The sequence below is a fragment of the Cordyceps fumosorosea genome (assembly GCF_001636725.1).
Source record: "Cordyceps fumosorosea ARSEF 2679 chromosome Unknown scaffold_9, whole genome shotgun sequence".
Lineage (NCBI taxonomy): Eukaryota > Fungi > Ascomycota > Sordariomycetes > Hypocreales > Cordycipitaceae > Cordyceps > Cordyceps fumosorosea.
The window spans coordinates 146,991-168,742 of record NW_017387309.1 but is presented as its reverse complement, the minus strand read 5'-3'; the positions used below and the strand labels follow the sequence as shown (position 1 = coordinate 168,742).

Here is a 21,752-nt window from a genome sequence, read left to right as displayed (position 1 = left end):
TCTCGCCCGGATTGTAGAGTTGACTGTTGAAGTATTAAAGAGACGCGACACTGGCACGCGCTCTAGCGGGGGAAGGTGGGATAAAAAGACGGTGCGTTTTTGGAGGTATCAGTACTAGTATGCGCACAACTATATAGCAGAGAATTATGTACCGATACTTTTACCTTTCAGCACTCCGCGTACAAGGTTCGTCTCTCGGCACATTGTCGACCTCACTCCACTGGCTGACATCTTTCCTACGTCCTCGACAACCAAATCGTCATCACCGACTCAACGTCACAACCCCTCGACCATCAATCTGAATCCAGCTTCGGAATCGCATAACGCTGGCCATTTATTTTATGCATCTCATGAACTGTCCGGCGCGCTGCGCATTGCCCCTCCGCCGCACGCGACTCCGCCATTGAACCTGCCGACATCACCATGCCCGACATCGATCCCGCGGCATTGAGCCGCCCATCCATCAGTGTTCAGACCCCTCTTCTATCAACAAAATCGCTATCGAACATTGGAAGTGCACAAAAGGCCAAATCTAGCCAAATCCCTGTTCGCATTGACCTCGAGCCTCTCTACAGCGAACTGAAATCTTCAATCGGCGCTGAGCACTGGCAAATATACAAGGAAGCTACAACGGAATTCTTTATCGGTATGGATCCGTCGCGCTTTTGCAGAAATCGGATTTTTTTTCTAACTACCGATGCAGGTAGTCTTAATCAAAACGAATACTCCCAGCGAATCGATGCGATTCTTGTCGGACAAAATGGAGACAAAAGCCATCTGCATAACCAGCTTATGGCTGCCATTTATGGAAATGTCACAAGGGAAATGCCCGATCAAGGGCTGGCTCCCTGGGTCAGTTCCAACGATAAGCCGGCGGCCAGTGCCAGCAAGGCGGCTACCGGCGATGCCACGGAGCGCCGATTAAAAGGCGATGTTATGCAGCTACCCGCGAGGGATAGACGGCGCATCAAGGATTTAGTGCACAACGAGGTTTGTTTTCTAGATTGCCGCAGAAATACTCTATATAATTTGCTAAGGCTTGACGACAGTCCGATGTCAACGAAAACCTTTCGAGCTTTTTTTTGGAATCTCGGCGAAAACCAACGCAAGATGCATCCAGCGCTGCCGGTGGTATTAATAACATGAGTACGAAGACGGCATTGCTCCTACATGCACGTATACTGACACGCCGCCAGATTTCGATTTAGAGATTCGAAAACGATTTGCACAGCCGCTAGCCATCGAGTCCGGCGAATTTCCCGACGTTGGCCTCATTACGGGCCGCATGCTACCGTTTTGCTACGAAGCGGGCCTTCCAAGCGGACATGTTGCAGAAGCACCTCAATTAATGTCAATCGCTACGGATGCTTTTATCAAAGAGATGCTTACGCAGGTATTTGCTCGTACAAGAAGCAACGGCGCTGGAGACTCGGGGAGCGCTGGCTACGGAGTGGGCACGCAGTGGATACAAACACACAGCTATAAACGCCAATTGCATCTTGAGGAGGAGGCTGCGCATCGTGGCGAGATTTCGCGCGACAAATCCGGTCTTCTACCCGTGGAAGCGCGGGCCGCGGGAGAGCAAGGCCCACTAAGCATGGCAGATGTCCGCGTGGCTCTGGAGATTGCAGACTCGAGTATGTCTCAATTTCCTATCGTTACGCGCCAAATACTGTGCGGGTATCGCGAAGGCGAACTTGAAAACTGGAATGATCATACGTGGATCAAGGGCTACGAGCCAGTTCATGTGGAAGAACTGGCAAACGGATACGACCTCTCCGCGTTTTGCAACGGGACAGACCCCATGGACATTGACATGGAAATCGGTTGGGAAGGCGCAGAGGAGAACGACGTGGATATGCTAGATGGCATGCTCGACTCGTGCCTGGCCGTTGGATCATAGTCTGAAACGGCGCAGCAAGCGTCAGTTGAGGAGACCAACCTAGCAAACTCAGGTGTGCAGGGTGTTTCTTTGAATCCTGATGCGAAAGACTTCGAACATGGGTTTGGAGCATAGCCAACCGAATGTGCAGCAAGAACCCACGAGTCCGGCGTCACAGCAGAGGGCGAATGGGATTTCTCTTGCACAAAAGGTTATGCATCTCAGGATAAAGCATACCTCACAAAGTCTACTTGGTTACCTTCAACAATTGTCGGCGTAAACCAGATATCCACGGGTCTAAGGATGAGACAGAGCGTGGTTGCTCTTCTTGGTATACGCACGACACGAGTCTGTCGAAGAGGCACTGCAACGAAGAACAAAGACTACCCGCACTGGTCAAGCAAGAAACGAAGTCAAGTCGGCAACGCAAGAGAATACCCGAACGAGTTAAAGACGAGGATACTTCGGAACAGGACAAAAAGGAGAGACGGCGTGTTCGCGTCAAGAGGAAGTGACGACAAACAGTGGAAATGAGGAGTAACACATCTGCAATTTTGGCGTTTACTCTTGGCAGGTATATTTTTTCATTTATTCGGCGCCTGGACTGGGAAGAACGGAAGGCACAGATGTCTGGCTGTCATTCTGCATTGGCACGTGAAGCGATGAGTGAGCTATTGAGCCTGCCGGCCTGACGTGACCCAAATGGCGTCTGTTTCTTTCTGGTATGGAGGTGGGCTTTTGGATTTGATCATATGTACAGTTTGAGCGTGCAGGTGCTTCCAATACAGTGAGGAAGGGCGTTTTTCTCTATTGAATTTTACAGGTTTCAGCGGGTATATGGGGCACGAATCACCGGGGAGGCTCGGTTTAATAGCATGTTTTTTGAAGGTCGGGGTGGTTTTCTTGTATTGGTAGAAAGTGCAAAGATACCCTCAGGGTTATGGATTATCGTTGTAGAACAGTTTTTGAATAACATTGTTGTATATCGATCATTGTTGGTTTGTGATTCGGTAGTCTGTGAGAGAGCATGGGTATGGAGCATGTCAGCAATTGGCATTCTGGATGCGCGAAAAAAATTCAAAAAAAAAAAGGAGATTCTAGAGAATACTAGAAGCTAATTCTAGGGGGCAAATCTTTCTTGAAGACCTCTAGATGCGGTGAAGACATTCAATCGATGTTGAGGTGGAGGCATAGTGAGCAGTGGCACTAGCCAATGCCGGACGAGACGAGACAGGGTTTGGGCGAATCTGGCGGACGCCACAGAAGCTGAGCATGTACCTGTACTCTTGCCAGTGGCCCAGGGCGAACCTACTTGGCAATAGGTAGATTGTCCCAAAAGTCACGAGATGAAGCTAAGCAATGACAAGCAGTAATAGACGGTGAAGAATAAGACCAAAAAATTACTCAGACTCGAAGAAGAAATACTGGCCCATGAAGCAACCCTGCAGAGACGGCTGTTGTGTGCATCGAAGACGGCTCCTTGTTGCAGAACTTGTTGTACCTGTACTTGTTCCAAACTCGGCCGCAACGGGCCAATGGGCGCGGGCAGCCGGTGACGGAGGCGCCGCACAGTGGTCCGTGCGCGATTCTAGAAAGCTTCTGTCTATCGACCTTGTTGCCCCGACTTTTTTCTACCGATGCCAGCTGTGGTCGCATGTCGTTCCATGTCGCTACACGTTATTTGATGTCAAGGGTCAAGGGAAATAAATTACGATCAACTGATTGCACCTGGCTAATTATTGTGGTCACAGCAGCCGCTCGTAGAAATTACACGCCCTTGGAGAACTTTCTAGGCTCGTTGCCCTACTATCGACTTGTCCTTGAGCTCTTGCGACCCTGGCCTTGGCTCTCGGAGCATTGACCACCCCCTCCCCGCTGCTGCCGCTCTGCATCTCCGTCATTTGCCCAGCCCATGAACCTGTCTCCCTGTTCTCTGCCTGTCTCTACCTGTCGCTAGCTGTCCCCCATCTGTGCCCTCCCTCCCCTACAAACCTATTTTGCCCCCCCCTCCAAAATCACCCCATTGTAGCTTCACAACTCTTGCCTCACTCTCTCATCCCCCGCAAACCCTTCTTCTCGCCGTTGCTGTTCCCTTTTTGGCCGTTATTGTCTTTCTCATCGTGTCAACTATCGACCCCTGCCATCTCTCGCATCGGCCCTATCATTGCTGCATCGACTTTTTATCCTCTTTTTTTAACTTGACACTGCACAACGCTGAACTGGGTGGTACCCCTCTTCCCGTCCAGCTGCGTCGCTTCGCCTTGCGTCAAGCAATCGGAATTGCCTACAACAGCGACTTTCACCTTTCCATATCGGCGTCTGTTGTCGGTTTATTCACTGCAGTGCACTTGGACAACACCTTGTGCAATTTCTCTCCTGTAAGTGCGCCGCGTCCGCCTCCGACCCCGCACACTTGGTTCTCGAGAGCTCCCCATACATCCTTTTGGCGAATCATTGCAAAGCACAGGGCGATCAAGCCGCTGCAAGCATCTCATCTGCCTCATGATAGTCAGAATTGTCTGCTACACACAACTGGTGCCGTTTGCTGCATAGGTGGATGGTCACCTCGGAGATTGAGGTCTTCAGAACCTGTCACGTCTCCGCACCAGCAACAGCTCAATGGGCAGGCCGATGCGGGATTACATGGCACAGGCACAGCCATCTCTTGCACACTCGAGTTTCTCTTATTCGACTACATCTTCAAGTTGGAGAGACCTTCCCACCCTAGCATTAGCTTGGCACCACAATTGCCTTGTTTCCTACATCCGATCACCTCGTCGCGGCACCACATCAAGATGCGATCGTACTAATAATGCCTTACAGAAGAGCCGCCTCAATTAAAAACAGCCTCAAGACTACCGTTGGCTGCTGTCGAACTCGACCGCTTCACGACCGCCCCCGTGCAGCTCAGCCACTGCCCCGTTTCACATTCCACGTTCAACAATCCCGAATCAGACATGTCTGGCCCGTTTACAAGTCCCTTTGGCGCCAACGCCAATCCTTTCGGCAGCGATCGGTCCCAAAACGATACCATGCACCGAGTCATTGAAGAAGAGGAGCAAGACACCGTTGGTTCTCCCTCGAATGGCAATTCTGCCCCAGGAGTCGCCGGTTTCTCTAATGTATTCGGCGGCGATGCCTCTGGAGATACGCCCCCCACCGTCCGATCACCACCCAACCCAGACAGCTATCCGGCTCAGTACAACTTTAACAGAAGAACGTCGGTGTCAGCTGAATCGCTCAAGCCCAGCGCCGACACGTATGATAACTGGACCCCGCCGTTCCATGAAAAGACGGCCGATCAGATCAGCCGTTTGAAACATGCAATCGAGGGAAACTTTCTCTTCAGCCATCTCGACGATGAGCAGAGCCACCAAATTCTTGGGGCTCTCATGGAAAAGCCGATTCCCGTCAAGGATATCAAGGTAAGCAGAATGGCGGCCACGATGCAACATACAAGGCTAACTTTATTGACTATTTTCAGGTCATTAGCCAAGGCGATGCCGGAGATTATTTCTACGTAGTCGAAAAGGGCTCCTTCGACGTCTATGTCAACCCGGCAGGCACCATTGGTCCTGGCCCCGAAGGCATGGGCAGCAAGGTTGGCAATATCGAGGCCGGAGGCTCGTTTGGTGAGCTCGCTCTGATGTATAATGCCCCTCGTGCCGCGACCATTGTTTCCGCCGAAGCCAATTGCACCCTTTGGGCTCTCGATCGCGTCACCTTTCGCAGAATCCTAATGGAATCTACCTTCGCCCGCCGACGTATGTACGAGAGCTTCCTCGAGGAAGTTCCCTTGCTATCCTCACTCACGCCTTACGAGCGATCTAAAATTGCGGACGCTCTTGAGACTCAAAAGTTTGCTCCTGGTGCTATCATTATCAAGGAGGGCGACCCTGGGTACTCTTTCTACCTGCTGGAAGACGGCAGCGCCGACGCATACAAGGGCGACATCAGCAACAAGGTGTTAGAATACAAAAAGGGCGATTTCTTTGGCGAGCTGGCTCTGCTAAATGACGCCCCAAGAGCCGCTAGTGTTGTCGCCACCACGGACGTCAAAGTAGCGACTCTTGGCAAGAATGCTTTCCAGCGTCTACTTGGTCCTGTGGAAGGCATCTTACGCCGTACAAAGTACCAGGGAGTTAAGGCTGGTGTAGAGGAGATGGACCCTTTGCACCGCGATTAAATGCGTCGGTCGCGAAAAGATCCATGGGAGCCGCCGCGGGCAATGGACGGCTAGGTGATGACTAGCAGCTGGTTTCCGCACATGCACCAAAGCAGCATCGATGGATCTTTTCACTACATTGCAGAATTGCCTTCGTCTGGCGTTTTTGAACTGGAATTCGTTGACTGACTAGTGTGGCACGCTGAAAGTTGGTTTTTGTCCTGAAGGATATGTTTACTCTGCAGATACCTCTGTTATTATTATAGCTGTCATGAGCATCATTTGTTAAGACTACAATTACGCCACGCAGGGTGCCGCTGACGTCTGCGTCTCCATCCCTGTACTTGTTTAAGACGTGCTGCATGCCTAACCGCTGCAGGGTAGCATAATAGCATCGGTAATTACCCAGACGGCATCGTAGCACCAAGAGTGTTGATGAAATATAAAATAAAATCCCCAAAACATAATAGGGTATTCAACTATTTTGTGTAATCTTCAGTGAGGAACCGTTTGAAAATATCTGCGAATTGGGATCTTGACGAAATATGAGCCTGATCCGTCTATAGTAACCCGGCCAGATCAAACACATGGGCAGCAGGAGAGCTGTTGATGACGAAGCAACTAGAAAATTTGCGAACAATTGATAGATTCTCTGGAGAACAGGTATTTCAAGCGCAAGTATAGTGACATTAAAGGCATGGATCAATTGAATATGTACAATTTGTTCGTTTCGTTCCAACTCGGTTGACACGTCCCCTCGTCTGACTCGGAGCATTCCGTCACACACAAGTCTTTCAACATGATCATTTTGCGAGCCCCGTTCCAAGCATACTTACAGACCGCCAGCCTTGCAGATGTTGGTGGCGAGGCCGACCTGCTTGGCGTAGCGGTCCGGGTAGGCGGAGCGCTGGACCTTTTGGCAGAGCGTTCCGACGGCCATGGTCTTCCATCCGCTGACGCGCTTCATCTCGGCGTAGAACTGGCCGGCGGAGCAGGCGGCGTTCATGTCGCACTTGACGTTCTTGTAGATGGAGGCGCGCTGCTGGAAGAGGCCGACGGAGTCGTGGTCGGAGCCGACGCGGTCGTGGGGGTACTTGAGGGACTCGGGGACGGCGTTGTTGGCGTACATGATGATGCTGGACTACGAGGGGGACAAGAGTCAGTATTTTCGCTGGCTGGCTTGAGAGGGAGGATATGCACACCTCAACCATGGCGGTGGCGATGCCGGCCTGGCAGCCGTGGGCGCCGACGCCGTCCTTCTTGGCCTGGGCGATGATGGCGCGGGCGTACTTGGTCTGGACGGCGTTGAGGCCGGGCAGGTTGGCGGCGGCGGCGTCGGCGACCTCCTCGGCGGGCAGGGCGTAGGCGGCCGAGGTGCCGAGGGCGAGGTAGGCGAGGATCTGGGAAACCTTCATGATGATGACTGGTTATATGAGAGAAGAAAGAATTGAGTGGTAATGTATTGCGGATTGGATAAGAAAGCTGTCTAAGAGGAACAAGAGTTTGACAAGACATGACGGGAAGGATGCCGGGCTTTATATGTTTGGGTTCTCGAAGCTGAGGGGCCTTGTCTTTCTCCTCCGGGGCCGCATGTCTCTCGTCTGGATTTGCTGGTTCCTTTGAGCAACACTACTTGTGGCAGAAACGGGTCGAGGATGGCAGGCTGACAAGGTGGTAGGCAGGCAATAACACTTGCGAGGGAGCGTCGCAGAAAGAAGTCATTGATGTGAACACGCTCAGAGCTGAGTCTGACCACTACCGGAGCCCATGTCCGCACCCCCTGGTCGGTCTTGGACAGTAGATGGGCTGGATTTTCTCCGTCCTCTTGCCCGCACTCTGCAGGGCTGACATGGTAGGGTGGCATCGAGGACGAGGCTAACTCGTTGACGAGACGTCTGTGCAGGTTGTGCGGCAATAGGGGCAGCTGGCAACTGTTCCGAGCACCTTGCAGCTTCAGCCGCAGACCGAGATACCTCTTTGCTCTAGCTGGATTGGCGTCCGGTTCTTTGGAGTCTAGAGTCTATGTAGTTGTAATACAGGCAGGGTTCTCTGGATCGTCGTCAGGTCGCCAAGGTCGCCCCGGGGGATGATGGGGTCGGATCTTCGGCCCCCACCAGAGCTGGACTCTTTTAGTTGGCCCCGGTTTGTTGCTTGTGGTTGGATGAGTGGTCAGAAATTAAACCAAGTTAAGAATTCGACTCAATCGAGGGCAACAGCGTGTCTTCGGGTCCAAGACATGTCTTTGGGTACAAGACGAGTGTCGTCTGGACAAAGTAAGTATATGAGACAGCGGCCTGCCGAAAGTACTCTCTCAAAAGAAGTTGTCAAAGACTCGTTCTCCGAGCAGTTTTAAAAGTAGAGGTACCATTACGCAAATTAATGTAATGCTGAAATCAGGTTTCCTTTAACCCGTTGCAGAAATACACTGCCGATACCCGTACAAAAGTGCAACAACCCTTGATGAGGAACTTGACTTGATGAAGTTCCACAGGACTCGGGCGGCTTCGGCTTGGACTTGCCGCCTCTCTGTCTCTCTTCAAATCAAGTGGTACAATGCAAGCCGTTCATTCGCTCGCCAAGCTGCCCAACCTGTTCTTCTCCGGTTTCCAGAACGGTTGGCCCGCGTGACGTCAAGCAAACCGCATGTGCCCCTTCTTACATGAGGGGGTTGTTTTTAAACCTTTTCAGCTTCTTACTCTTTAATGGGCCGGCAGGGCCAAGGACACGAGCAATGCGACCGCCGATGAAGCGACGAGAGCAATGAGAGGGGGAGGCCATACCACATCGAGAGAGACGGGTACCTGTAAAGGTGGTGGCTCCATCGGTTCGGGTTTGCGGCTGATAGGGCAGTGCAGGGAACCGTAATAAATTGAGGCAACGTAGTTACATAGTCAATAAGTTGGATCTTTTGTCGAGGTATGGGCCATGCGAGTTGTAAATTAACCAAACCAAAAAAGGTCAAGGAGACCCCCCCCCCCTCTCATCTTGTTCGGCAAGAAGGTCGCCACTCGCATCTTGGCTTGGCTAGACTGGGCAAAGATCTGGCATAATACACCATCGCTATAACGGTTCAGCTGCATCACCTCGCATGATTCCTTCAGCGACTTTGATATTGATCCAGCTCGCCAAGAACACTCCCGTCTAAACTAATCACGCCAAGGTCGGTCAGAATCATAGTTTCGGCCTACTTTTTGCCCCACGATACTGTCGCCGTCGCCTGTTCTCTCTGTCCAGTTAGCCCATGATTACTATGTAGTTGGCACAGCAAGAGACGAGTTAGATAATGGCCCAGAACGTTGAGGAAGGGACGGTGCTACTGGTACATGCAGTAATTCGTACTCGCAGAGCTTTCTCGATTCTTTCCCACTCCCACCTACCCTGGCTTATGTCTCATATCCCTGGAAACCGGCCATTATTCCACCCTGTGGATTGCGCTCGCCCTCAGCATGTTCAAAGACAAGAGTGAACTCGGGGTCACTTTGCACTGGTTTTCTGTCACGGGATAGAAAAGGCAATCCTTGTCTCAAGTGCCCCCTTCGCCCAGTGAGAACCCCCATGGTAGGCGTCGCGAGCATTTCAAGCCTCCCCCACCGCAAGGCACACAGCGAGTAGCGCCGATCCCCACGATTTGTTGGTGGGTTGGATGACTGACTGCAGCAACGTGCCAAGCAAGGTGGGCGGCAGCGAGCTGCACATCGTACTTATTATTATGCCCGCGCGAGCGTCCTTTCAGCTTCGAGAAGGGCTGACTGACGCTGGTGCCTTGCGTCAAAACCTGTGCCGATCGCCCATGCCAAGCATGGCTGACGGAAGGGCTGGGCATGTAACTACGGCTGGCCGCAGCGATGTGCCGATCATGGTCATACTCAGGAGACGCCTGAATAGTTTCAGTGAAGGCACGATTCCAGGTTTTTTTTTCTGGGGATTTTTTTTTTCATTTTATTCTTGGAGCCTTTGTGTGATGAGCATCATCATCGTTACAACTACACTTGATTCTTAGACCAGTCTCCAAATGCCAACAATTATAGACTCTATACGTCATCAAAAATTACAGCTTCAACCCATCCTTAATCTCAATCGTCACCCTTCCGCCCTCTGAGCCCACCACGCGCACCGACGTCAGGTCCTTGACAATCCAATCCGGCTCCGCGGCCGCCACCTGCTCCGCCGTGTGACTCGTCACCAGCCCGAGCACCTTGCACCCCGCCGCCTTGCCGGCCCTGATGCCCGCGGGACTGTCCTCGAGCACGAGCACCTCCCCGGCGACGTCCGCCAGCCGCAGCTTGTCGAGGCCCATGCGGTAGCACGCGGGGTCCGGCTTGCCCTCGGGGACCGACTCGGCGGTGACGAGGTGCTCCGGGACGGCGAGCTTCATGCGGCCCAGCCAGCCGTGCACGAGCGGCTCGGTGCCAGAGGTGACGATGGCCCACGGCGCGGCCGCGGCGATCATGCCGTCCAGGAGCGCCCGCGCGCCGGGGATCTCGGTGGCGAGGTGCGCGTAGAGCACGGGGAGCTGGCCCTCGACCTTGGCAACGTCTAGCATGTGTGAGCTATGTGATGTGAAAGGTTACGGTTGGGTGGATTGGATTGGGAAAGGGCGGTCAAGGGGAGATTTGACGGCGTCGGATGGTACGTACATTCCCAGTTTGCCCTTTCTGGGGCGAGAATCTTGAGCGTGTCTATGCTGCGGCGACCGTGAGAGGTCTTGAGGATGGTCTCGGGATCGACGCCAATCTCATTCCCTATCCTAGCAGGCGCGTGTTAGCCAGGTCCGAGGGACGCCGCCGACAGGGGACAACGTACGTGTGCCAATGCTTCTCAATGGCCGGTGTGGAATCAATAATGGTGCCGTCCATGTCCCAGAGGAAGCCTGCAAAGGACAGCCGCAGAGGCGGTTGGCTGTAGTCTGGTTGAGAGCCCATGATGATGCGTCGAGGGTGACCGTGAGGCTCTCGTCGTAGAGTGGGTGGAAGAAGATGAAGGATTCAGGGGACCGTGGTGCCTTGTAGGGAGATTAGGTCTTGCTGAAGGTGGTCGAAATTATGCAAAGAGAAAGAAAGTTGTGGCGGACGAAGAGAAGGGGGATTTCATCAAGTGAGCAAACAGCATCGTGTTCCGAAAACTGAGGCCGGCCGGTGGACGAGTTACTTGACTGGGCAGCTCCGGGAGGGTCCGGGGTGAGCGGAGTCGGGGCTGCCACATAGGGTTAGCCCGCCTTTGACATTGGCGGAGGCAAGACGGTTCTGAAAGAGGCTTTGAGAATAACGGTATCCCGTAGTTGGTGTTTGTAGTTGCTTTGTATTAAGGTTCTGATATTGATTTACTGTTAGCCCGAGAGAAAGCTTGGTCGAACTCCTGCGTTGAGCTGCGGCGGCAAGCCTGTTTCATAAAGAGTCTTGGACGCAGGCAGTCGGTCGACAGGAACACTGGATTTACTGGAAGGGGGAATATTTGAATACAGGTTAAAAATGAGAATCAAGATGAATGTGAAGTAGAAGAAACAAATGTACAAGTTGAAGCGCCAGTGTTAGCCATTGCTGTTGAGCCACGCGTGTTTCCTTCCGCAAGGTTCGGCGACAAACCGGAGTATATGGTGGGCAGACAAGTCACTCTAAAAAGTAGAGTTCTCGGGGCAATCCAATCCAAGAGTACCGAAAATACCCTTCGCCCGTCACGTTTATCAGATTTATATCTTCCTAAAAGCGTCAGGCTAACTGATGCCAAGTAGACGGAGGCGGGACCCCGTTTCCATGGCCTGACGGGCGGAGATGCGCCGGGTACAAGAACCAGCACAATATTGTATTCGAATAGCTTCCCAACGGCAACGCAGGCACCAATAATCTTGAATAGTAATATTTGTTTATTGTTGCTTTTCTACGTAGCTAAAAATGGCAATGGATTGCCAAAGTCTTGAAGATTTCCCCACTGTCCATGCATGTCGCAAGGCGGCTCGCCACTAGTTATAAACTTGACTACCTATACTTCGCTAAAAGCTGCCCTACAAGTAAGTTTAACCTCTCATCAAGGGCTCGACGACCGTTTTACAACGACTTTGCCTCTTACTTTGACTTTTCTAAGCAAATATTCCCGTTAATATTTGCAAAGATGGGCGACGCACGTCTTGATCACGAGATGAGCTCTGAGGCCTTTAGGTCGGGCAAGGACGTGTTTACCATCCTCGTCACTGGCTTTGGCGTATGTCTTGTTTCCCCCTCCGGCTGGCCTTCATCTGCGTCATCGCTCGGAACCCCGCGACCAAGGCGGGAAAACGGGGCACGAGAGCGCCCAGCAGCCCCTTCGACAACCCTCGTCCGGCCTAGGAAATGATTCAACTAACGAGAACTCCTTCACAACAGCCCTTTCGCGCACAGTATCCCGTCAACCCGTCGTGGGAGATTGCCCGCAGCCTGCCCGCCTACCTGCCGCCGCTGCGCGCCAAGGACCTCGCCGCCCGGCCGCCACCGTCCGCTGACGGCGCCGACGACAACCTGCCCGCCGTGCGCATCCTCGTGCACCCGGAGCCGATCCGCGTAACCTACGAAAACGTCCGCGCGCTGGTGCCGACCTTCTGGGACGGCACCTACGGCTCCGGCGGCGAGGACGGCCAGCAGCAAGCGCCGCGGATCGACGCCGCGGTGCACATCGGCATGGCCAGCGCCCGTCCGCAGTACGCGCTCGAGCGCCGCGCCCACCGCACCGGCTACCTCAAGCCCGACGTCGACGGCGAGCTGCTCGAGGATGAGCGGCCGGGCCGGCGCGACCCGGGCGCCGGCTGGATCTGGGAGGGCCTGCCGGACGAGCTCGACAGCGCCCTGGACATTCCCGGCGTGTACCAGCGCTGGAAGGACCTCGGTTCGGTAAGGCCGTACCTACAAACGAAACAAACGTCAACCCCTCGAACAAGAAGAGCAAAACTGACTCTTGAACAGCCCGACATGGACTTGCGCATCTCGGACGACCCCGGCCGGTACCTCTGCGACTTCATATACTACTCCAGCCTGGCGACGCTCCGCAGGCAGGAGCGGCCCGGCAAGGTCTGCTTCTTCCACGTGCCGGCCGACGCCTCGGACCTGGCCGTGGAGCGCGGCCGCGACCTGGCGCTCAACCTGATCCGCTCCATCGCCGAGACCGAGATTGCCGAGAGGAAGAAGGGCGCCGCCGCATGAATAGCAGCATTTCTATAGGGGAAAAATAAATGCACATATCTAGCAACTGTAGGATGGCGTACATGACATGAAATGGATTCAAATTCTCTTTTTTCGTTCTAGTTTTTACCGAGTTACACTCGATTGGATGTTGTATGGAAATACCCCGCGAATAGCATGGTGGCAATGCACACGATTTTGGTATGCACATCACACGGTACCTTGTAGAACTGTGATGAACAGGAAGTTTCTGTCCGACAAAAAATCCGGAGAAACAAATTAAACCATTGTAGATCTTTTACAGCCCGGATCGCATTATTCATGTCAAATGCGCCGCTTAGACTCCGTCTCCCGGACATGTTCTGGCCGACTTCGCCGACCCGGCATCGAAATGTGGTGGGGCAGTTCGCCGACTTCAATCCCGACTTCCGACTTTGCCTCGCCAACACTCTCCTTGCTAAAGTACATAAAACACCACGCCAGCTTCTCGCAGTTCCATCGCACGATAACCTACTTTTCATAGGAAAGGCCATAGAGCGACATACCTCGAATTTATCCCCCACAATGTGCAAAAAGGCAGCCTGCGACACTTGCAGTACGTTTTGTTTCTACCCCGCGCACTCGCCCATGACACAGCCACAGCTGCGAGTGTGCGACACGGCGCCTTTGACATGCAGCCGCATCTCCTAGAGGAACCATACATGCTGACTTCTCCTTCCAGAAAAGTCCACGTGGTGGGGCTGCGGCTCACACGTCCCCATGGTCATGGACACCATCCCCGAGGAAGAGCGCTGCGCGTGCGAGCCCAAGGTCGAGCGCGACGGAAAGCAGTACCCGCCCATGGCAAAGCAGCCCTTCTGACTCATCGCCAAGGCCGCCGACGCGGTGCTCTGGATGAGGGGCAAGCGGGCGGCGTGGTCGGCGGATGGTGTGGTCGAGGAGCCGCGGCGTTAGCGGGACGCACGGGAAGGTGAAGGCGGTCATAGGGCGGGTAGCGGTTGTGATTTGAAACTGGGGAAGCGTTGGCGTTGAGAGAGATAGGTTTACTTTAAGAACGGAAACAGCCCAGGGCTGATAGAGGATCGGAGTTTATGGTGTGAAGTGTGAAGTGTGAAGTGTGAAGTATTGCCACTGCGGTTGGGAGTTGGGGTTGGAGGGTTAGAAACATCGCCGAGAGCCTAGATGAAACACAAGATGCTTTTCTATCTTTTACTTGATTTGACTAAACTCCATCCGCGCTCCAATATCGTCATCATCATCTTCTCCGCGCACCCCCGCCCGCGTCGCCGCGCTCCGCCAGGCTCACCACCTCTTGGATGCCCGCGGCCTCCTGCTCCTCCTCCAGCGTCGTGATCTCCTCGCGGCAGTCCCACCACTTCTCCTCGCTCAGCTCAAACGCCTTGGCCTTGATCTCCTTGATCGCCATGGTCTCGGGCTGGATGTTCTTCCACCGCAGGTTGGTCAACAGGATCTCCTGCCACTCGGCCGACGTGCGCACGAAGAAGTCGCGGCGCGACTCGAAAGGCTGCAGAAAGGGAACGGGAGAGGTTAGTGAACTTGCCAGGCACTCTGCGTTTGGGGGGCGGAACATACTCTTGGGTGAGGCAAGCCGTCGTCCACAGAGGTGGCCGACGTCTCGGCGTCGTCATCATCCTCTGTCGTCTCGGATGCGGCGGTGGCTTCGGATACTGTATCGTCATCCTTCTTCTTACCACGCTTGCTAGGTGTGTATAGCTGCTGCTTAGGCTCCTCGTCTTCGTCCTCATCCTCGTCCTCATCTTCTTCCTCTTCATCATCGTATTCGTCGTCCTCATCATCCTCATCTTCGGATTCCTGCGTAGACGTGATTAGCCCAAGCCACCCACCAAATCTCGCCAGCAACAAGACTTACAACCCAGTCTTCCACTGGCCGGGTAAAGATTTCCTTGCACCCATCTAACTTCACAAGGTCGATCGCGTACAAGTCGTCAAACGTAAACTCGCGGTCCGCCTTCTCAAACGTGCCGCCGTAAATGTACAGCACGTCGTTTTGCACCGTCAGCTGCGCGTTAAAGCGCATGTGCGGTGGCTCCATCGTCACCGGCATCTCCTTCACCGGCACCTGCTCCTCCCGCTCCCGCTCCTCCTCCTTCTTCTCCAGCTCGATGTCGTCGGCGTCCTCGAGCGACGCGCCCGTCTCCAGCGCCGCCAGCTGCCGCAGCAGCTCCTCCTCGTTAGCCCTTGCGAAGAGCCAGCGGCATGAAGCGGTTGCGCTCCACGTTCCACGCGAACAGCTGGTTGAAGAACTCGGACTCCATGCCGTCCTCGCTCGCCTCGACGTCGTGCACGCCGCCGAAGAGGATGCCGCGGCCCTTGTGGTACGTCATCGTGGCGCCCGCGCGCGACGGGCTCGGCGTGTTGGCGGGCTTCTTGCGCTTCTCCCAGCGCACCGTCGGCGGCGCGTTCGGGCCCGCGTCGGCCGCCGGCAGCGCCATCCGCAGGAAGAAGCAGTCCTCGTGGACCTTGGGCACGAGCACGTTCTTCTGCCCGCCGCCGCTGGCACCCTGGCCACCGTTGCCGGCCTTCTTCTTCAGTGCCACCGTCGCCTTGACGCGCGAGTAGCCGCCGAACAGCACCGCGCCGTGCTCCGACGGCAGCAGCGTGAAGGACGAGCGCGCGTCCGGCTTGAGCTGCGCGGGCGGCAGCGCCGGGTTGTGCCAGACAAAGTTGACCGTGTCAAAAACCCACAGGTCGGCGAGGTACTTTGTCTGGTTGGACGTGTCCTGGAAGCCGCCAAAGAGGATAACGTAGTGCTTCCAGTAGGTCATGCGGTGGCCGCTGCGCGCCGGCGGGCTCTTATCCTTGCCGCGGACCTCGATCTTGGTCCACTCGCGCGTGGCGGGCTCGAGGCGCCAGAAGTCGGCGTAGTGGTGAAAGGTGCCCTGCTTGGGCGAGGAGAACTCGCCGCCAAACAGATAAACGTGGTGCGGGTTGGCGGCGCGTGTCCATGCGTGACCGGAGCGTGGGAGCGGCGCGTTGGGCGAGGTGACGCAGCGCCACTCGTCGCGCGCGATGTTGTAGATGTGCAGGTCATTGTAGAAGTGCGCCAGCGAGCCGTTGAAGTACTCGCCGCCAAAGAGCAGCAGATTGTTGCTGTCGGTCGGCGAGGCCAGGATCGTAGAGGCGGCGCGGGGTCGCGGCGGCGCATCGCACACCGTCTCCGTCACCTTGAGGAACTGCTCCTGCGCCCGGCGGTATTCCTCGAGCACCTCATCCAGATCGACGTCCTCGGCATCGCTGCCTTCAATCTTGGCCTGCTTGCTCTTGGCCTTTTTCTCGCCCTTGCTGGCCTGCTTCGCCTGCTTCTCAGCCTATTGGGTCATGCCCCGCATTAGACGTCAACTCAAACTTTTCTATTGCCACATCTTTCGTTTAAGAAGCCGATGCAAGCATACCTTTTTGGCCTTTTTGGCGTCGGTATTCTTCTTCTTGTCTTTGGCACCCATGTCGATGGAGTTGCCTTGACGTAGGACCAGATATGTGAGCTTTGCGGCTGGTTGGTAAGGTTGAAGGTTTCAGCGCTTGTATCTGATGAGAATGAGATCGTGTGTGGAGACAATTAGACGACTGCACCACAACCGTCAAAATGGACAGAAATTTTTGAGAGTATTAACCAAAAAAATTCCCGTAAATGAGTTGATTATCATGATATCTTGAGCTTGTCGGAGATAGTAGCCGCTGCGCCTTGACCTGAGTTGAGGTGCTAGATATCATAAGTTGTGAAGGCTAGTGGTGATATCATACTGCAAGAGTCCGCAGGCAAAACAAGTAAACAAGTATTGTAATAAGTGCCAAACATTAAGCAACGGCTATCTTAGCAAGTTTTCTATATAATTAAAAATGAGTATCGAATGTACGTCATCCATACTGCTCAAGCCTTCTTCAATCCTCTTCCGGGTATATATGCAACCAACGCTTTACTTGCGCCCTCCATACACATTTGAACAAGGTCAATCTTTTTGTCCTTTGGAGCAAGCTTCGCCAGCTGCCTCAGATCGCTTGTGCGTGGTAGGAATAGCATGTGGTCGAGTGGTTTATACGCTTCATGCAAGTCCGTTATGCTATATGGCTGCATGTTGTCCAGATTAAACACTTTGTCCGTACGATATCCAGGCCCGCCCCACGGAGGACTAGCAAACAATATGGTTGCGCCAAGATCGACCCGGAGATCAGGGTGTAGTGCCGAAGGGTTGTTGAAGAGTGTTTTTAGAAACGCGAAGCTGTCGCCGTGGACCCAGGTGATGTAGCCGTCGTCTATCTCGTACACGCTGGCGTTGTTCTGCGCACATGCGAGCGTAGCTGCATCGCGCTCAATAGATATTATGTGATCCCATCTTTCCGACAACGCAAACGCAATCGTGTTGCCGCCTGCGCCACAGAAGAGGTCTATCAGGATTCTATTTTTCTTGGGAGACGACTGCATCTCCTCGGCAATTTTTCTTGTCACAGGTCAGAAAGCGCATTCGAAGAAAATAGGTTACCAGAGCCGACAGCGTCACTCACTTTGCGACTGGTTCTGGCGTGACGCCAAACCAAGCATCATCCGTCATACAGATGCCATCGTCGTAGTACGAAAAGATGGAGTAGCGTTGTGAGAAATATCTGAAATAAATGTTAGGAATGCATGGAATACTGGGGTTTAAATCACGGCATATCTTACTTTTGAATATCCCAAGGCACCTCATGTGTACCCTGGTAGTGATGGCAGCCATCAGTGAGATCTATCCAGCCCGCTGGCTCAAAATCGTAAGCTGGCTCGGCGCCGTTGGGCTCGCCAGCAGTCCGCATGACCGCAGAGCAAGATGGTTCAATAGGTGCTATTTCATATGGGAGGAAAGAGTTCTCAGGCGAAAAATTTAATGCGTTCTTTGCTCTGTGGTCGGTTGTCGCAAGACGAAGAAAGATATTGACGGGATTAAAAGTTGAAGTTCACCAACGCCACAAGCTCCACCACTGGCGCGGAGCTTGGGCGGGCTACGGGCCAGCTGGCCAGCTTCACCTGCGAGAAGAACTTCATCCAGCAACTCCAATCTACGTCCCAGCATTCTCACCGGCGCGTCTCGAACCCTGAACCGAAAACACAATCGCCTACCGAGAAATATAATCAATTGCCGCAAAGAGCAAGGCCAGCCACCATGTTCAACGCGCTCAACCGGTTCATGTCCCGGCTGGATGGTGGTGACGCGCATCAAGGGCAGCAGGAGCGGGGGTCGTTTGGCTTCCAGGTGCTGCGAAACACAAACCTACAGCTAGCAATCGAACCGTGGTTCGACTTCGTCGTTGGGATCAACGGGCGCCCAATTGTACGTCTCTTGCGCCGGCCGCGACAAGACGAGCGATTCTAACCCCTCGAGCAGGACAACCCAGACCCGAGCTTGTTTGCTCAAGAAATACGAAACTGCGCCGGCGGCAATGTATCACTAGGTATCTGGAGCGCCAAGGTATGTCCCATCGCCAACACCCTGCCGTCCGCACGCCATACCTCCCCCAGCGCGCGCCGCAGCTAACCAGCCCGTTTTAGGGGCAACGAACGCGAGAGATGCACATCCCCGTCCCGGCCGACACGGCCTCGCTCGGTCTCTCCCTGCAGTACTCGCCGCTGTCCCTCGCCGCCAACATCTGGCACGTGCTCGACGTGCCCACCAACTCGCCCGCCGACCTCGCCGGCCTGCTGCCCTACAGCGACTACGTGCTGGGCAGCCCCGAGGGCGCGCTGCACGGCGAGTCGGCGCTCGGCGAGCTGGTCGAGGACTTTGTCGGCCGCCCGCTGCGTCTCCACGTCTACAACAACGAGTACGACGTCACGCGCGAGGTGACGATACAGCCCAGCCGCGAATGGGGCGGCCACGGCGCCATCGGCTGCACCCTCGGCTACGGCGCGCTGCACCGCCTGCCCGCGCCGCTGAGCGAGCCCGTCGACGCCCCTGGCGAGACCATGTTCGACGGCGGCCACGAGAAGGCGGCCACGGTGGCGGCGGACGCGGCGACAGAGGCGGCGGCGGCGCAGGGGGGCGACACGACGTTCTTGGTGCCCGCGCAGATGGTGGACCGCACGGCGTCGCCGGCCGGTGGCGCGCCCAGGGCGGCCAAGAAGAAGGAGAAGCATGGGCATGCGAGTAATACAATGATGGACGACTATTTCAAAGAAGAGGAGGAAAAGAGCCGAAAGCTGGATAACGCGCCAGCGTCGAAATCAGCGGGTGTGCCTCCGCCTCCTAAGGCTGGTGAGGGACCACCTCGAGGCCCGGCGACAACGTCACCGCCTGCCACTGAAGAAGCCGCGTGAATAGATGCAATAGCTGATATATAATCAAATAAAATTGAGACAGTCTCCCACCATATCGGAGCTATTCACGTGAATTCTTATTTTATTGCCAGCCGCGGAATATCGTCATCACTTATAATACATTTATTTGGCAGCCCGGCCGATCTCTTCCGCACTTTTCTTCGTTTACTATCCTCAAAAGCCAATATCTTTCTTTTAGTTGATAAAGTTGATGCAAAAGAAGTGCAGAATCAAGCTGCAAACAATGAAATCGGCAAAGGCTCTGTCAATTAGTTAGCATCGATTCGCATCGGTCCGCCCAGGGGAGTGTTGGTAGTCGTACCTTTCTGGAGAAACGGAAGGAAATTCGTTCTTGTCGGTCGTGGCTGTTTGGATACGGAGGGAGACTGACGCGGTTAGCCAATGGTCTGCAAATTGCGGGAGATGCTCGCGATCCAGCGGGCGGGCGACTTACTGGCTAGGACGAACTGACCGACAGTGGCGGAGAACCCAGATAGGAAAGCGTTGAAGGGCTATTGAGGATGGTCAGCATACTTCTAATCGCACATCGTGGCCGCCAAGGCTGATCGTGAGGAGACGCACGTAGTTGCCGGCAAGGACACAGTAGGCAAACTGCAGGGCGCCGACCACGACGAGGAAGGCGAGGAAGACGTCGATCAGCTTGGTGCGCTGCGTCGTCTCCTTGAGGTAGTGCGTGTAGATGTTCTGGAAGACTACGTCCCAGCTGGTGGCGCCGGACTTGGTCGTTGGGGAGCGCTTCGCGGCGGCCGAGGGAGCGGTCGGGGTAACTGTTTGCTTCTCTGTCGATGTTGCGGCAGCAGCAGTAGTGGAGGCGGCGGTGTTCTTTTTGGGAGCCATGGCGAGGGCGAGAATGCTATTTAAAGACGGAAAAGGAGGAGATGCGACGGGCCCGGCGAAGAAAAACGGCTTTCAAGAACGATTGAATAGAAAGAAAATGGCACTGGCGAGGTCAACAAACAGTACTCCGTACAAACGATGTCGCAGATGGGTGAGGGTGAAGAGAGGCCAAGTACCGGACACGACAGCTCCAAGGAGCGACGGCGCTGATTGGCTGCAGATGTATCCCACCTTTTTAGTGGCTGATCCGCTCCAATGTGGCAAGAGCAAGAGCAATAACGAGAGCCTACAGCTTATATTAGCTAAACGAAGTCAACGAATTATCTGTTCCGCGCTTTAAACAGGCACTCACGATTATTATTGGGTAGCGTCCTGACTTACAAGTCGATTGAATTCTCTTATTATATGTAGACCCTTTATACTTTAAAGATAACTCTCCTTCTGTAGCGACATTGTCCTCGGACACCCACGAGCAGGGCGGCAAGTGTTGCCCCACTGCTGCGCAAATGTCATCAGCCTAGCTGTCGGTAGCTCGGCTTCACAACATCTCGGAACATAGTAGCTATCTTCTGCTATCCCATTTGATCATCAGTTCGCCGCGATTCAAACAGCTTGGATCAATACATTCAATTTGAACTACAATCATGGTAAGTACAGGGAAGCCCCGCCAGTCTCCCTTTCCTTCAGAGCGCCGTTGCCGGTACCGTCCACTTCCGCTGACATGGCCGTCTCAAGTCCTCTCCGCAGCTCGAGTACACCTCCTTCCTCCTTGCCGCCTTGACGGCCGGCGGCGGCATCATGGGCTACGCCAAGACGCGCTCCGCCCCGTCCATCATCGCCGGCTGCTCCGTCGGCCTCCTCTGTACGTCATGCGGCAACCTCGCACCCTGACTGATGCGCCCATGTGCTGACTTCCATCTTCCCCGAAACAACAGACGGCCTCGGTGGCTACCGCATCCAGAACCGCCAGCCCTACGGCATTGAGCTGAGTCTCCTTGCCTCCGTTGTTCTCGGCGGCGCTTCCATCCCCCGCGCTATCCGCCTCAAGAAGCCCGTCCCCATCCTCCTCAGTGTGCTGTCCACGTTCGGCGCAATTACCTTTGGCAGCGCCTTCAAGAACGCTGCCTAAGCCTGTGTTTTGAAAGCAACGGGGTCTCGCACGTAATTAAACGCGAAATTCGGATAGTCGGGCAATATGTATAAATAAAGTGACGATTAATGTCCCCTCTCAAACGCTTCAAATACCCAAACGCTCCGGAATAACGCCACTCATTTATTGTACATGTTTTCTTCCACCCTCTGAAACCAATTGTATTTTCCGGATCGATTGATCCACATCCGCGTAGTGTACATTCTTGTCGGCCGAAGCGGTCGGTT

General features: G+C 54.4%; 10 protein-coding genes across 10 annotated transcripts; 6 read left to right on the top strand and 4 right to left on the bottom strand.

Moving 5' to 3' along the window:
• Positions 1-423: 423 nt before the first annotated feature.
• Positions 424-1,903, top strand: ISF_04227 (cAMP-dependent protein kinase regulatory subunit; the record flags this gene model as incomplete). Its single annotated transcript, XM_018847833.1, has 4 exons — positions 424-646; positions 704-990; positions 1,050-1,146; positions 1,197-1,903. The coding sequence occupies 4 exons, from the start codon at positions 424-426 to the stop codon at positions 1,901-1,903; spliced, it is 1,314 nt and encodes a 437-aa protein (XP_018704789.1).
• Positions 1,904-4,839: 2,936 nt separating this feature from the next.
• Positions 4,840-6,068, top strand: ISF_04226 (cAMP-dependent protein kinase regulatory subunit; the record flags this gene model as incomplete). The annotated part of the gene is made up of 2 exons (XM_018847832.1): positions 4,840-5,307; positions 5,367-6,068. The coding sequence occupies 2 exons, from the start codon at positions 4,840-4,842 to the stop codon at positions 6,066-6,068; spliced, it is 1,170 nt and encodes a 389-aa protein (XP_018704788.1).
• Positions 6,069-6,879: 811 nt separating this feature from the next.
• ISF_04225 (hypothetical protein) lies at positions 6,880-7,462 on the bottom strand (the record flags this gene model as incomplete). Its single annotated transcript, XM_018847831.1, has 2 exons — positions 6,880-7,188; positions 7,250-7,462. 2 exons carry the CDS (start codon positions 7,460-7,462, stop codon positions 6,880-6,882), a joined length of 522 nt encoding a protein of 173 aa, XP_018704787.1.
• Positions 7,463-10,095: 2,633 nt separating this feature from the next.
• On the bottom strand, positions 10,096-10,969 carry ISF_04224 (glycerol-3-phosphate phosphatase; the record flags this gene model as incomplete). Its single annotated transcript, XM_018847830.1, has 3 exons — positions 10,096-10,583; positions 10,685-10,794; positions 10,851-10,969. The coding sequence occupies 3 exons, from the start codon at positions 10,967-10,969 to the stop codon at positions 10,096-10,098; spliced, it is 717 nt and encodes a 238-aa protein (XP_018704786.1).
• A 1,183-nt stretch (positions 10,970-12,152) lies between these two features.
• ISF_04223 (Peptidase C15, pyroglutamyl peptidase I-like protein) lies at positions 12,153-13,213 on the top strand (the record flags this gene model as incomplete). Its single annotated transcript, XM_018847829.1, has 3 exons — positions 12,153-12,242; positions 12,404-12,904; positions 12,977-13,213. The coding sequence occupies 3 exons, from the start codon at positions 12,153-12,155 to the stop codon at positions 13,211-13,213; spliced, it is 828 nt and encodes a 275-aa protein (XP_018704785.1).
• A 543-nt stretch (positions 13,214-13,756) lies between these two features.
• ISF_04222 (hypothetical protein) lies at positions 13,757-14,053 on the top strand (the record flags this gene model as incomplete). The annotated part of the gene is made up of 2 exons (XM_018847828.1): positions 13,757-13,787; positions 13,914-14,053. The coding sequence occupies 2 exons, from the start codon at positions 13,757-13,759 to the stop codon at positions 14,051-14,053; spliced, it is 171 nt and encodes a 56-aa protein (XP_018704784.1).
• Positions 14,054-14,447: 394 nt separating this feature from the next.
• On the bottom strand, positions 14,448-18,019 carry ISF_04221 (Kelch-type beta propeller; the record flags this gene model as incomplete). Its single annotated transcript, XM_018847827.1, has 8 exons — positions 14,448-14,717; positions 14,786-15,025; positions 15,084-15,411; positions 15,464-16,542; positions 16,627-16,724; positions 17,336-17,670; positions 17,735-17,833; positions 17,892-18,019. The coding sequence occupies 8 exons, from the start codon at positions 18,017-18,019 to the stop codon at positions 14,448-14,450; spliced, it is 2,577 nt and encodes an 858-aa protein (XP_018704783.1).
• A 347-nt stretch (positions 18,020-18,366) lies between these two features.
• Positions 18,367-19,517, top strand: ISF_04220 (golgi reassembly stacking protein; the record flags this gene model as incomplete). Its single annotated transcript, XM_018847826.1, has 3 exons — positions 18,367-18,534; positions 18,589-18,672; positions 18,753-19,517. The coding sequence occupies 3 exons, from the start codon at positions 18,367-18,369 to the stop codon at positions 19,515-19,517; spliced, it is 1,017 nt and encodes a 338-aa protein (XP_018704782.1).
• A 195-nt stretch (positions 19,518-19,712) lies between these two features.
• Positions 19,713-20,375, bottom strand: ISF_04219 (Defender against death DAD protein; the record flags this gene model as incomplete). Its single annotated transcript, XM_018847825.1, has 4 exons — positions 19,713-19,779; positions 19,840-19,903; positions 19,972-20,029; positions 20,100-20,375. 4 exons carry the CDS (start codon positions 20,373-20,375, stop codon positions 19,713-19,715), a joined length of 465 nt encoding a protein of 154 aa, XP_018704781.1.
• A 644-nt stretch (positions 20,376-21,019) lies between these two features.
• On the top strand, positions 21,020-21,504 carry ISF_04218 (transmembrane 14C domain protein; the record flags this gene model as incomplete). Its single annotated transcript, XM_018847824.1, has 3 exons — positions 21,020-21,022; positions 21,111-21,237; positions 21,311-21,504. 3 exons carry the CDS (start codon positions 21,020-21,022, stop codon positions 21,502-21,504), a joined length of 324 nt encoding a protein of 107 aa, XP_018704780.1.
• Positions 21,505-21,752: the final 248 nt, after the last annotated feature.